A 16,224-nucleotide genomic window follows, 5' to 3' on the forward strand; every position below is an offset into this window, starting at 1 on the left:
CCCAGCCTACAGCTCTATGCCGGATATTGTGAGGGATTTCAGTACTTAGGCCAGTGAAGGTAAATATTCTTTAGAGCGGTTTCTAGTAGACATATTTTTTCTTTCCCCATTATCTTACTTTTTTTCTGTGTTATCTATCATAGTGCTCTCTGTATGTTTTTTTCTGATGTTTTATAATGGATCATGCTGAGAACACTAATAAAAGTGAAAGCATTGATTTGTAAAGAGACAGTTATAGCAGCAATCTCATGTCTCCAGTCTATGGCGTTGATTTACTAAAGAAAATGGACTGTGCACTTTGCAAGTGTAGTTGCACTCATTTTCCCAAGAGCTTACTAAATGTGATGAAGCTTGACTTTGTAAAGAATATCCAATCAGGTGCAAGAAAAATAAAACAAAATTCATTTTTGTTTGCTCATGATTTGGGTGAGGGAGTGCAGTTATACTCTTTTTTTTCTTAGTAAATGTCAATGTGGCTAAGCCTCGCTTTGTAAAGTATACCAAATCAGTTACAAGGGAGAAAAAAAAAAAAAAACATTTTTGTTTGCACATTATTGGATGATGGAAATCAGCAGAGCTTTACCACATTTACTAAACTCTGAGGAAAATGAGTGCAACTGCATTTGCAAAGTGCCTTTATTTATTATTACTTATTTTTTATTATTATTATTTTATTTTTTATTGCCTTTTTTTAAATTAACGCTATTGAGTTATAGTATTCATTTCAGTGCATACCATGAAGTAGGCCACATTTTATTTATTGTTAACAATTTTTTTTTTTTTTTTTTACAATAAAATCATCTCCTTTATTTAAATATGTACTTAGGGGTGGTTTATGCACTATTTTAGTACATGCTATATACATTTGACCGGGGTCATACCAGTTTGAAGGCTCAGTGTGAGTTCTCTTTTTCAGCTGGATACATCTTGGAATCTTTAGACTGGAACAAGAGTGCAACTATAGTGGTTGCAGGAGTTGCAATTGTGACCCAGTCCTATGCTCCAGGGGGCCCGTGCAAGAAGAAAATGGAGGGTATCAGTTCCTCTATATGCCAGCTCCTACTGTCTATTTGTTTCCAGCTGCTCCCAGGCCCTGTGTGCCCCCCCCCCAGCTCTGCCAGCTTTCGCTCTCTTCTTTCCTGTCTGCAGCAGGGGATGTGTCAGGATGGAGAACAGGAAATGGGCCGGTAAATATGTAATTTACCACCCTCTTCCTTTTCTGAAAGGACACAGTGAGTGATCAGTACTGACCAGAATGTTTACTATGCTTCAGTTTGTGAATGACGTAGTGGATGTACGTTTGTGAATGTACAGAGCTATTCCTGTCCATTCATTCTGTGCAGCTAAAGTAGGGATGGATATTAAGGTTTGTGTCCTCAATCCCCTTTCAGTGCCTCAAAGGTGAAACATCAAAGGTGTGTGTATACCTTATTTCAACAAAATGGGGCTCCTAAAAACATTGTAAAAAAAAAAAAAGTAAATAAATAAAATAAAATGGTAAAAAATAATAGGTAATAAAATAAAATGCACTTGTGACCAGGCCCTGGCTTTCCACCACCGCAAGGGGGGGGGGGGGGGTTAAGATGGAAGGAAGGGGGTCTACTACAGGATCATAATAAAGGGCCCCGCAACAGGAATAAAGGGGTCAGTGGGAAGGGCCCTGGGCTTGGCGGGAAAGGGCCTGGCCGAGAGTCAGGGGATCCTTCATGGTTTCTTGCACCTGGGCCCGGGACTGGAACTATGTTTGGCATGTTTGTATGTGTTATATGTGTAGGGGTTTATACAGGGGTTTATGTGTAGTTTATGTAGTTTATATGTAGTTTATGTAGGGGTTTATACAGGGGTTTATGTATGTGTTATATGTGTAGGTGTTTATACAGTCTTATCTTTATGGTAGTTTTGTGATTTTATAGGATATTTGTAGTTTACCAATAAATCATTGATGTTCGTTATTTATGTAGTGATAATAGAAAAAATGTCATGCACACTAGAATTAGGCTGCAAGCATAAAAGTAAAAATGTGTACACCAGAATTGCCACCTAATGATTGAAAAAAATATATGGTGCACTACAAATAAAACAAGCATAATATATTTGATGATTAAGATTCAGATTTGTTAATTGATAATAAATGTGTTCATCTTGTGTATGGAAATAATAATTAATGTTCCATTGTATTTGTGTCCAACCCTCTTTAATCCAAAAATGCATATAAACTCCGAAATTCAGGGTCCAAACATATCCATAAATCCATGAAAAACCTCAAAATCAATTGTGCCCAAAAAACATTAATCATAAATCTTTTAGTGACTTCCACAAGTGCTGAAGGGAACTTGGCGAACGCTTAGTCCTGGGAGACACACAGTCCAGCTCAATATGCATCCTGAGTGTTACATAGCGATATTCTTTTTTCAATTGGAAGTGCATTTTTACTTTGTTAAATGAATACCAGTTACGCAGTGAGCGCTGTGTTGTTCCATTTGTGTTTTCTTTGGGTTTGCTTAAGTAATTTTATCCTGTATGCGTTGACATCTTAACCGCTATTAGAGGAATAGCAGCCTTTATTTTGGCTCTGAAAGGGATTTGTCTTGAAGACCTAGTTACTGAATGGTCCTCTTTTTGCAGATGAGAGCATGCCCATAGAAGTGATGGTGGGCCTCACAGGAACACAAATATTCAAGTTTGTTTCAGCACTTTTGGTAGACACCAAAGGATTTATGATTGTTTTTTGGACACACTTGTTTTTTTTTTCATGAATTCATGGACATGTTTGGACACTTGTTTTGAGTTCATATGAATTTTTGGACAAATTATCTTTTGTCCAAAGATAGGCCTGTTCGGAGTGGAACCTGTCCTATTAAACCACTGTATGGTCTTGGCCACCATGCTGCAGCTCAAAAAATAAATATTTGAACACTAATTATTTGCATACACAGGTAAATCATATTTATTATCACTATATTTAATTATTGTTTATTAGAATTAAAGTGATACCAAAGTCTCATTTTTTAAAAATTTAAAAATAACAAACATGTTATACTTACCTCCTCTGTGCAGTTGGTTTTGCACAGAGCAGCCCAGATCCTCCTCTTCTCAGGTCCCTTGCTGGTGTTCCTGGCCCCTTTCTTCTTGCAGAGTGCCCCCACAGTAACCAGCTTGCTATAAGGGCACCCGAGCCAAGCCGCAGCTCTGTGTGTCCAAGATGTGATTTACCTTTGCTTTTGGTAAATCTTCTCTTAATTCCAGTCATATGGGGTACCCCCAGCATTACAAAATCTAATACAGAATCAAAAGCTGTGTACATATAAAAAAAAAAAAAATGTAATTGGCCACTAATCACTTTACTTTGGCACCAGTCATGTGGCTTTTTTCTAGTAAAGTTTATCATTTGCTTTAGTCTTTGTGCCAGTGAATGTCCCCTTTGTTCCTTTTATGAAACACTACTAAACATGTCTGATAATTATAGAATGACATATTATGGGATAGCTGATTTGATTAAGAGTGATACTTACAGACTGACATATTATGGGATAGCTGGTTCGGTTGATTCCCCCAGCAAACACAGCGAAAGTGAGAGCGGTGTGGAAACAGAAATTAAGCAGCATGTGCCATCCTTTTCTACTGATCCGGATAGTGCTGCAGACAGAAAGAGAGACAGATTAAGAGTGGGAACATAGTCACACAAAACAGACTTAATTATAAAAACAGTTTATACTTTGTTTGAATTCAGAAAGCAGACAAGCTGTGCATGCATTGCAAAAAGCCAAACTGTACTAATATTTCAGCCTGAAAAAGTTCCTAGAAACAAGTGGGCCTAAAGAGTACATTTAGCCATAAAATTTATTTTCAGTTTTGAACAGTCATTTTTTTTTTTTTGCTATCTGTGTCTCACCAGATGATTAACTTTCACTTCCTGCCCACGAGACACAACAGGTTTGGGTAAGTCTCTACAGAGTGAGGCGTATCCCCTGGACAGCTGTTAACTGGAAGAGGTGTTCCTATTGGAAGGTTTCCCCTTATCTCTTGTTCTAGTGACAGCTATAAAAATGTAATCATGATGAAAATAATCACCAGAACAAAGTAAGAAGGGTGAATGTACCTAATGGGGGTCACAGAACTAAAAAAAAAAAAAAAACAACATTTTTGGATAAAAGCATAGATTTTAGGAAGGCAGTGGTGTATGCAGGGGGAAAGACTGGGTGGGGGAGGGGGGGGCATTTGCAACCTAAAGAAAGGAATAATTGATTCATTTTTAATATTATGTATGCATATTTACTTCAATTTGCGTTGAACTACATTACAAATTTAGGTTCTCCATTCTTTTGACTTGAAAGGAAAACTGTAGGGGGCCCGGAGTCCCTTATGTGAGACTGATACAATGTTTGGTAATGAGTAAAACTTTGTGAACCATGTTCACTGGATGTTGGTTTTCCAACCAGATTGTTTTGGGATGGTGTCGACCTCAAAGTCTTGGGTTTTACTGTCCCGTATAATGATTAAGGCCCCGTTCACACTGGGGCAATCCGACTTCCCGGGGCGACCTCACAGGTCGCGGCGCGCTGCTCGCACCGCGACCTTGGAACGGCTGGCACGGACTTCATAACATTGAAGTCAATGCAGGTCGCACCAGGTCGCCCCAAAGAAGCTCCGGACCCTTTTTCTAAGTCGGAGCGACTTGTGTTGCTCCTATTAGAACGGATCCGCAGCTTCTCTATGCCAGGCGACCTACGGCGACCTGTCAGGCGACCAGGTCGCCTGACAGGTCGCCCCAGTGTGAACGGGGGCTCAAGGGACAATCGTATGGATGACAACCTACCAGTGTTTATAATGTTGTTGTTGATCTATATCAATGTTATCACACAAAACATGTTAATCCTGTTTACTTCAGATGGTGGCCAGAAACTCACCTGTGATCTTAAAGAAGACCTAACCCAATTGCCAAGATTTTATGTTGTTCTATTTCCCCCCACCTATGTACCGTCTCTTATTGTCATTAAAATTATTGAAACAGAAAGGAAAACTGTAGTCAGTCAATGCAATCTAACCTACAGCAAGCATGCTTCTTTTCTTCTGAAGATGAAAAAAAAAATACAGGCTTATACTGTTTGTGCACACATTTTTCAACGTGTTTCACTTTTTTTTTGTAGGAGTAGAGTTAAAAAAAAAAAAGAATCAATTACCCAATATTTAAAAACTACCCAAATTAATTTGTAAGTCATTTTGCAATTCTCTGTACAAGAAATTTACATTTTGGTGCCATGATAAATGGGACAAATTTGAAGAATCTGTCTGTCTGTCTGTCTGTCTGTCTGTCTGTCTGTCTGTCTGTCTGTCTGTCTGTCTGTCTGTCTATCTATCTATCTATCTATCTATCGTATCTCATAAAAGTGAGTACACCCCTCACATTTTTATAAATATATTATATCTAATAAAAAAATGATACTTTGCTACAATGTAAAGTAGTGAGTGTACAGCTTGTATAACAGTGTAAATTTGCTCTCCCCTCAAAATACCTCAACACAGCCATTAATGTCTAAACTGTTGGCAACAAAATTGCCCATAAGTGAAAATGTCCAAACTGGGCCCAAAGTGTCAATATTTTGTGGCCACCGTTATTTTCCGGCACTGCTTTAACCCTCTTGGGTATGGAGTTCACCAGAGCTTCACAGGTTGCCACTGGAGTGCTCTTCCACTTCTCCATGACGGCATCATGGAGCTGGGGGATGTTAGAGACCTTTCTCTCCTCCACCTTCTGTTTAAGGATGCCCCACAGATGCTAAATAGGGTTTAGGTCTGGAGACATGCTTGTCCAGTCCATCACCTTTACCCTCAGCTTCTTTAGCAAGGCAGTGGTTGTCTTGGAGGTGTGTTTGGGGTTGTTAACATGTTAGAATACTGCTCTGCAGCCCAGTCTCCAAAGGGAGGGGATCATGCTCTGCTTCAGTATGTCACAGTACATGTTGGCATTCATGGTTCCCTTAATGAACTGTAGTGTCGGCAGCACTCATGCAGCCCCAGACCATGACACTCCCACCACCATGCTTGACTATAGGCAAGACACACTTGTCTTTGTACTCCTCATCTGGTTGCCGCCACACACGCTTGACACCATCTGAACCAAATACGTTTATCTTGGTCTCATCAGACCACAGGACATGGTTCCAGTAATCCATGTCCTTACTCTGCTTGTCTTCAGAAAACTGTTTGTGAGCTTGTAAGTGCATCATCTTTAGAAGAGGCTTCCTTCTGGGACGACAGCCATACAGACCAATTTGATGCAGTGTGCGGCGTATGATCTAAGCACTGACAGACTGACCCCCCACCCCTTCAACCTCTGCAACAATGCTGGAAAAACTCATATGTCTATTTCCCAAAGGCAACCTCTAGATATGATACTCAGCATGTGCACTCCACTTTTTTGATCGACCATGGCAAGGCCTGTTCGGAGTGGAACCTGTCCTATTAAACCACTGTATGGTCTTGGCCACCATGCTGCAGCTCGGTTTCAGGGTCTTGGCAATCTTCTTATAGCCTAGGCCATCTTTATGAATTCAATTTTTGAATTCAAAAATTATTTTTTTAGATCCTCAGAGAATTGCCATGAGGTGTTATGTTGAACTTCCAGTGACCAGTATGAGAGAGTGAGAGCGATAACGCCAGCAGTTTAGACATTAATGGCTGTGGTTTAAGTTGTTTTGAGGGGACAGCAAATTTACACTGTTAGGCCCCATTCACACTGGGGCGATCCGACTTGCCAGGGCGACCTCATAGGAGCGGCCGGCACGGACTTCATAACATTGAAGTCTATGCAGGTCGCTCTGGGTCGCCCCAAAGAAGCTCCGGACCCTTTTTCTAAGTCGGAGCGACTTGTGTCGCTCCTATTAGAAGGGGTCCATAGCTTCTCTATGGCGAGCGACCTACGGCGACCTGTCAGGCGACCAGGTCGCCTGACAGGTCGCCCCAGTGTGAACGGGGTCTTATACAAGCTGTACACGCACTATTTTACATTTTAGCAAAGTGTAATTTCTTCAGTGTTGTCACATGAAAAGATGTAATAAAATATTTACAAAAATGTGAGGGGTTTACTCAGTTTTGTGAGATACTGTATGATGTATCTATCTATCCACCCCAAAGTCACTCATCCATGCCTTTATGAACCTTGCTTTGTGCACTGATGTGCAGTCATGTTGGAACAGGAAAGGGTCATCCCCGAACTGCTCCCACAAAGTTGGGAGCATGAAATTGTTCAAAATGTCTTGGTATGCTGACGCCTTTAGAGTTCCCTTCACTGGAATTAAAGGGCCAAGCCCAACCACTGAAAAACAACCCCACACCATAATCCACCCTCCACCAAATTATTTGGACCAGTGCTCAAAGCAAGGTCTATAAAGACATGGATGAGCGAGTTGGGGTGGGGGAACTTGACTGGCCTCAACCCAATAGAACACTTTTGGGATAAATTAGTGCAGAGATTGCAAGCCAGGCCTTCTGATCCAACATCAGCACCTGACCTCACAAATGCGATTCTGGAAGAATGGTCAAACATTCTCATAGGTACACTCCTAAACCATGTGGACAGCCTTCCCAGAAGAATTGAAGCTGTTATAGCTGCAAACGGTGGGCCAACTCAATATTGAACCCTATGGACTAAGACTGGGATGCCATTAAAGTTCATGTGTGTGTAAAGACAGGTGTCCCAATACTATATATATATATAAAACACTTTTAATGGTATATCCAAAGAGTAAATATGAGATACCTATATTAGCTGCATCGCTATTGAATGGCAATTGGCCACTTAGGCATTCAGCACTGTCACATTGGGGGTGGGCCCAGGCAGGCATCCCAATACTTTTGGTAATATAATGTATCTTATCTATCTTTATGACAGCTCTATGCTTATATGCAGTGGCCGGGTGTATAGGGCTTAACACCCACAACAGCATTTATGTTTTGCTGGCTTGTTCTGGGGTGCACTCTATCAGCACCCTGGAACTGTGACTGAACTGTCACCACCAGCTAACGGTCAAATAATGACAACTGGGAAGCAGTAGGACAGGCTCCCAATGATGACAGTGCTGTGCAGCCAATTACAGTTCTACATGGTCTGGAGCCCTACTACCAGCCTTGCCAACATGACCCCTTTAAAGCACCAGATTCTGCCAGAATAAAGAGGTTCCTTTAATATTATTTATCTAACACTGCTTTGTTTTAAAATGAGTACAGGTCAAACTTTCTTAATCTTTTTGGAAAAAAAATGTTTTTTCATATTTGTTCATGTGCAGCTCCATGTACAATTATGGCATGTTGGTTCTGGACTACGTTAGGCATACATGTGAGAGTTAGGTCACCATGGCTGGCAAATCAAGATGGCTTGAGATTTTCGACTTGGGAGAAAACCAGGAAAAGATGGCAGTACAACAGATTGACCGGAGGAAATTTAAACCTATCTCTGGGGAAGGCCACATTGGAATGAAAGTGTGCCATATTATGTGTAAATATGCTGTGCTTACTTGTCCATTATGGCAAAACCCTGGGGGGGACCTACAACATTTATTTCACTTTAAAATACAGAAAAAATGATATAACCCTTAACCGGTTGCCGACTGCGCACAGTATATTTACTGCGGCAGTCAGCCCCGGCCAGGCAGAGTGACGTAGGTCTACGTCGCTCGCCTGTCACTGCTATTAGAGCCAATAGCGGGCGAGAGCGCGCCCGCTGAGGCGCGCGCCCGCTGAGGCTCATTCAGGGAGGAGTGCGGGCGTGTGACCGGCGGACCCGATGTCCGCCGGTCACTCGCCGATCGTCGGTACAGCGGGAGAAAGGCAGAGCGGCTTATGTAAACAAGCCGCCTGTCATTCTCCCCTGTGTAAAAATGGAGATCAGATGGTTCTACTATGTAGAACCCTTGATCTTTGTTTTTACATCAATAGCATTGTCCCACTACAGTTAGAATCACGCCCCTAGGACACACTTAACCCCTCCCTGTCCAATACAGTTAACCCCTTCCCTGCCAGTGTCATTTTTGCAGTAACAGTGCATATATATAGCACTGATTACTGCAGTAATGTCACTGGTACCCCCAAAAGTGTCAAAAATGTCAGTCAAGGGTCTGATCTGTCCGCCGCAATGTCGCAGTACCGCAAAAAAAACCACCAAAAATGACAAAAATCTTTCCCTTTGTTAGTAAATGCGATAACTTTTGCGCAAACCAATCAAAATACGCTTTTTGCGATTTTTTTTACCAAACATATGTAACATAAAACAATTTGGCCGAAAATGTTAAAAAATTTTGATTTTTACATTTTTTTTGGGGGGGAATTTCATATAAAAAAAAGTGAAAAATATTGTTATTTTTGCAAAAATTACGCTCTTTTTTTGTTTATAGCACATGATCAAAAAATCGCACAGGTGATCAAATACCACCAAAAGAAAGCTCTGTTTGTGGGAAAAAAAGGACGTGAAATTTGTTTAGGTACAGCGTCGCACGACCGCCCAATTGTCCGTTAAAGTCACTCAGTAAAAAAATCGCAAAAAACCCCCTGGTCAGGAAGGGGGTAAAATCTTCCGGGGCTTAAGTGGTTAAAAAGCTAACACCACCATGGAAAGCCATGGATCATAAATAATATTTTTTTTGCTGAATTATTAGGTCCAATAGCTGAAATGTAAAACTGATATCAAGAACAGCAACCAGACACCTTTTGTCCCTGCTCTCTTTTCCCTAAAAACTCCCCATTGCCACCCACAACTATGTTTTCAGCATGAAACATAATGGAGAAAGCTTGAATGATTGTAATATGTAAGTGTTGTAAACCTTAGCAGAGGGTATGAATTAGAGATCGACCGATTATTGGAAACACCGATATATCAGGGGCTGATATGCACTTTCCCCGATATATCGGAATCGGCCCCTGAGGTTACCAATATTGTCGATATTTAGGGAAAGTGCATGTCCTGGGGTGATGCCTGCAGCTAGAGGTATCACCCCGGTACCGGTGTCCATAGCCGACGGTCGGCTGACTTGTAATGATAACGATGCGGCTGAGAAGCCGCTCGGCTGTCATTGCAAGGAGCGGAAGGGGGGCCCGGGCATCCTAACTCCACCGCCGCCACTGAAGAGAAGACCCGGTGTAGCATGAAAATGTGTCCCCGTAAAGGCCGGTATCCCTGCCGCAAGTGCACATGCGCCGGTCTCCATGTAAAAAATCCAGAAGTGATGTTATGACATCACTTCCGGGTTCTCTGCGCCGAATTAAAAAGACTGACAGCATTCGAAACAGCCAAACTTGGCGTTTTGAATGCTTTTCAGTGCCTAGGAGGGGTTTGGGGTCTTTTAGACCCCCAGATCCCTCCACAAGGAGAACCTTTAGAAAAAAAAATTTTTTTTACATGTCCGAAAATATCGTCCGATATTGGCCGATACCGATATCCGATGACCAAAATATCGGAATCGGTATTAAAAAAAACTATATCAGTCGATCACTAGTATGAATGTGTATTTTATAGTGTGGTGGTGTAGGACGGACCTTGCACTTTAAAGATATTAATGCTGAGCAAAACGTTAAAAAAAAATCTAAGCAACAAATCAGGAATTATTGAATAACTACTTAGATGAGGAAAATGTGGGGGTGTGAGCTGTAAGAAGCTGAAATTGAGTTGTTGCTAGCCTTCCACTGATATATTTCTTTGTCAGGGTAAAGTAGGACAGTGGTGAAATATTACACACATCAAAATCGCAGAGGGTTTAAAAAAAAATATTAAAAACATAAAATTTAAATTGTATTTTGTATAGAAAAGTTACCACATTGTTGCAGGGGATGCAAATGTGTCTTTAGGTATTTGTTCAAGTGTTCTAAAGAATGTTTCTAATAAAGACATTTAACAATAAACCAATTTGTATTTTTCATGTCATCAGCAATCTAACAGCAAGCATGAAATATGAACGCTCCTGCCTTTCAAAGCATCACCTGAACTCAATTCACGTCTACATTTATATTTTACTCTATTTATGGGCTCAAAGAGGAGAAGCAAATTGCAGGTTCTTACATCTGACTCATACACTAAAAATCCACTCTGAGCTATTGTTAAGTCTATGCTGAGAACATAATTGTAAAAGCCTTCTATTATCAGAAAGACATTCTGTATGAGGCGAATACTTATTTTTAACTTGCAGAGTATATATTGGATATGTATTGGTCTGCAGTGGAGAAGCTTGAGCTCAGTTTTTAGACGAGGTGTGCAATTTACTGCCAGTCTCTGTTCCTGTCCTCAGAAATAGTCAGGAGAGAACGTCAACCCTCAAAACAATGAGATTGTGGCTTCAAGTGGCAGAAATAGAGACCCTGTTATCAACTTAAAAATGCAGGCAAAGGCACAGGAGAATCAAGTATTTTAACCACTTGCTTATTGGGCACTTATACCCCCTTCCTGCCCAGGCCAATTTTCAGCTTTCAGCACTGTTGCACTTTGAATGACAATTGCGAGGTCATGCAACACTGTGCCCAGGCAACATTTTTAATCTTTTTTTTCCCACACAAATAGAGCTTTCTTTTGGTGGTATTTAATCACCACTTGGTTTTTTTACTTTTTTGCTAAAGAAATGAGAAAATTTTGGAAAAAAAACAAATAATGGTTTGTTATAAAATTTTGCAAGCAGGTAATTGTTCTCCTTCACTGATGTGCACTGATGAGGCTGCACTGATAGGCACTGATAGGCACTGATGAAGCTGAACTGATGGACACTGATGAGGCGATACTAGTGGGCATTGATGATGAGGCACTGATGAGGCTGCACTGATAGGTGGCTTTGATAGGCAGCACTAAAGGGCACTGGTAGGCAGCACTGATAGGGGACACTGTTGATAAGGCACTGATGGGCACTGATTAATAGCACTGATAGGAAATGATAGGTGGTACTGGTAAGCACTGATTGGCAGCACTGGTGGGCATATATAGGTGGGCACTGATAGGTGGCACTAGATGGCACTGATTAGCAGCACTGGCGGGACACAGATCAGGACCGATGTCCCTGTAACAGAAGTTGATTACTGACTTTCTTCTTTTCTCCTCACTCACTGATTGCGTGGAGAAAAAATGCTGATATCCGGCTTTTGATTACTTCTGTGATTAGCGGTCAATGGCTGATAACTGGTCACATGGTAAAGGGCCGCTGTGATTGGCCATTTACCCTGTCTGAAGGGCTCGATGATCACAGACCACTCTGCCCATGCGCAAGCAGCGTGATCACGGGAAGAGGTCTATTGACGCACTCCCTGCACTGGAAGCCAGCACTGTAGCTGTCTTTTGGCCATAGCACGGGCGGAAAGTGGTTAAATGCTTACTTGCATTGTTGTTCAATTTCATATATCATTTTTGTTCACTAGCAATGTGCCTTTAACCAGTTCCCATCGGAGGTACGCATATATACGGCGTCTTGGCGGGTGGGCTTTAAGACTGAGAGGTAAACATATTTCTGTGCTGAGAGCGCACTCCCTTAATGCTCCCGGCACAGTTACCTGCAGGTACCAGGGAGCTCCTGATGCATACTTGCGATCGGGAGCTTTCTAATCATGTGACCATTGAGGCTGCCAATCACAACAGTCCCATGATTGGAATGCCCACACCTCCCAGCAATTATAATCTCTTAAAGGACTGGAAGGTAGCAATGGGAAGGGGTTAAACTTGAAAAATGTGACTACTTCAGGAGAGTTGATTCCCAGCACAGCACCTTATTTCTTGCACATGACATCATAGCCCTCTCCTCTTCTGGGAATTAATAATTACTGTATATTCTGGCCTTGCTCCTCTGCCACCTCCACTCCATAAACTTTAATGTAGCTGTCAGGGAAGGAGTGAAGGGAATGATACTGCTGAGGCTGCTGACATCATATCTAAGGTTAAAGCACCCAGCAGCAGTCGCTGGGCTTTTGGAAGTCTGCACAAGGTATGTTTTTATGGGTAAATAACATACATAAATTACACTAAATGCACATAAAATCTTATGAAAAATTTTTTGTTAAAATGAATGGTCTGGTGCCAAGGTCTCTTTTAAGGACCTTCCGTGGCATAGTTTTGATAGACTGAAAGAGTGAAGTAGAGACACTGCTCCTGAAGACCCACCTGAATTCCTTACACTGATACTTTCTTTGTCACTTCTTCTGGAGTTGTACAGAGCTCACCCACCTGGGAGAAAGCTGCATGATTGTCCCAAAACAGGCTGGTAACATTGTCCCAGGGCAAAATGGAGGCACAGGATTATAGCGGATACCAAGACGTCGGAGTGGCGCCAGAAGCTCTAGGGTCTCTGGGGACACGCACAAGACTTTTCTGGAGCACAGCTCCTAGGCTGCAGCCCCACATTTAGGCACTACCTGAGTTGGTACACTGTATTCTCTGGAAACACTGAAGTGAAAGGGTCACTGAATGCACAGGGATGCTGGAAGAGCAGGGAAAGCTGGAGACACTTTGGGTTACAGGGGAGCAGGAACACTGAAGTCAGGGAGGTAGAAGACAATCTTAAGAAGATACTGGAGGCACAAGGGGCTCAGAGGCTAGTGTGGCAACATGTTGCTTCAATGCTGAGCAACATGTGAGCTATCCTTTTAGACATTGGGGTAGCTTTACTAAAGGCAAATAGGCCGTGCAGAGCTTAGTATATGCTTCACTTTACAAAGAATACCCAGTCACATGCTAGGAAAATAAAAACAACTTTTTATTTTTTTCTTACTTTTCTACTTGCACATGATTGGATAATAAAAGTCAGCAGAGCTCCCCCACTTTTAGTAGGCTTTAGAACAACTACAGAGTGCAACTGCACTTGCAAAGTGCACAGTCTATTTGCCTTGAGTGATGCCCCGTACACACGCACCGATTGTTGGCCGACCGATCGGCCGTCTTTTGTCCAGTGTTGTTGTGTTGGTTGAAATGTGCTCTAGACTGCACACGAATTTTCTCGGCCAACAACAACCAACTTCAGAAGTGATGTAATGTGATGGTTAACTTTCCGTGTGTTTTTTCTTCTCTGAGCATGCCCAGTCTTGCTCAACTGATTTTTGTCTGCTGAAATCTGAACAATCGGCCGTTCTGTTGACGGCCAACAAATATTTTATAGCATGCACACCAGATTTTGTTCGGCCGAAAAGTCGCAGTCGGCTGTCGGAAGCATCATACTAACAAGCCGATAATCGGCCGTTCGGACGGCGGCCGAAAATTCACGGCCAACAATCGGTGCGTGTGTACGAGGCTTTAATCATCCCCATTGTCTGGTCCAACATTGGCTGTGACTCCGGTGTGCAGAAAAGATCCAGTGATGGAATCGGGAGCAAGTGAGGCACGGTAATGTACCTATATTTCAGGCGTTCTCACATCAGGATGCTTCTAGAATTAATCACTATGCTGATCACATGATAAGAAATTGGTGCTGTTGACCCTCTTATCACATGGATGCATTGGGGGTTATCTGGTGCAGCTCTGCATAGAAACCAATCAGCTTCCATGTTTTATTGCCAAAGCTTTATTGAACAAGCTGAAGTTAAAAGCTGATTGGCTACCATGCACAGCTGTACCAGATTCTAAATGTGTACTAGCTTTAGTAAATCTCCCCAATGTGTACTGTACATGCTATACAATCCACTGTGTTTTTTATTTTTTTTTAAAAAATGGCTTTTACAGTATAACCTACAGCCAGCTAAGAGTTTATGAAACTGCCATTGATATATTTCTTTACTATCCAGTCATGGCAACAATATCCAATATTTGTGTACAGAACACCCCAGAAATTCTTATGCCCCTGTTCATGTAACAGAATATAGGCATTTTCATTTTGGTGTGTTGCTCACAAGTAAAGTGATAAAATGAAAAGGTAAACTAACACCCTACAGCCTACACCCTCCCTACCGACACCCCCCCCCCCCCCACCACCAGTAATAATTTTTTTACTTATGATCCCCATTACATACCTTTGTGGGTGATGAGCTGTTATTGCCCATGCAGTGGCTCAGGCATTTGAAATTCCCACTCTTCCCTGTGCAGTGCTTCCAGGACAGATCAGAGCGATGCTCTGTGTCAATGCCGACCAATCAGAATTGCTCTGATCCATCCTGGAAGCACTGCACAGAGAAGGGAGAGAAGAGTGGGAATTTAAAAAATGCCTGAGCCACTGCATGGGTAATGACAAAAAGGAGAAAAGGAGGCAGACAAGGGTAAATTCAGTGGGGAATGGGAGGGCGGGCATGTATTTTTTTTCTGAAAAGGACAATTAACCCTTTAAATCTCAACTCCCGGTTGGACTCTAGGCCCTCCAACCCTCACCTCGCCCTATGTTTTATAAGACCTTAGGACTAAGCACTTCAGTGTGAAACATAATAACATTGATGTCATTATTGTGATTTATCTTTGTGTTCATCTACTTTAGAATTCCTTCCTGGACTAGAATTCTAGCTCAGAGAAGACAAAATCATATCAATCCTGGGGTTTGTGCAGATCTCTTAGCTATGTTCATAAAGGTCTGATCAGTCCCTGCTGCAGTTTACTACAAAGTTACAATGTATAGTCTAATCACTGGGGAAAAGAAGACAATGCCTGCCTCAGATTGGTAACATCATATCCGCCTAAACTGGACCTCAATGAGATGATGGACTTTAATCACGCAGACATGTAAAATTACAGACAAGCCCATTTTTTTTTTTTTATGTTTCAATATGTTTTTATTGTTTTAATAAGGCCATGACACAGATAGAACAGGCTGTCACATATGGTGCAATTGCCAAGTATTCATCATAGAGGTTGTGACAATTATTTATAATAACAAAATCCATCAAGCAAACAATGCAAGTAGAGGAAGAATAAGAGGAGAGAAAGGATGGAGTGGAATATGAGAGTTAGATAAGAAGATGAGGGGGATTATTAAGTAGAAGGGTAGGAAGAGAGGCAGAAGACCGGTATGACACCATGGAGTGGCTCAGTAAGTAGTTTGAATACGTTGAAATAAGTGATTTAGGTAACATAAGGATGTGATACTTGCAGCAAGGTACTAATTGTGTGGTTTGGAATTCCCAATGGGACTAGGGTAAAGGAATGGTGTAGAAGGGATGAGCGATCCAAGAAGTCCATGTAGTCATAAATGTGTCCAGCTGTAGGTTTGGCGAACATTAGTTAGTGTAAATCATGTTCATTTAGGATATGAAAAGTGGTTGAGGTATCAGGGGGAGTTTGGCGAGTCCATT

General features: G+C 41.8%; 1 protein-coding gene across 3 annotated transcripts in view; it reads right to left on the reverse strand.

The window, feature by feature from the left end:
* The window catches only part of ADGRA1 (adhesion G protein-coupled receptor A1), a 1,278,841-nt gene that overhangs the window by 138,594 nt on the left and 1,124,023 nt on the right, over positions 1 to 16,224 (reverse strand). For all 3 annotated transcript variants that reach the window (XM_082267510.1, XM_082267512.1, XM_082267511.1), the window contains one exon: positions 3,513 to 3,636. In XM_082267510.1, the coding sequence (XP_082123636.1) occupies positions 3,513 to 3,636 (124 nt within the window). The remainder of the gene's footprint in view (positions 1 to 3,512; positions 3,637 to 16,224) is intronic.

The sequence above is a fragment of the Pelophylax lessonae genome (genome assembly GCF_965119305.1).
Source record: "Pelophylax lessonae genome assembly, chromosome: 9".
Taxonomy (NCBI): domain Eukaryota; kingdom Metazoa; phylum Chordata; class Amphibia; order Anura; family Ranidae; genus Pelophylax; species Pelophylax lessonae.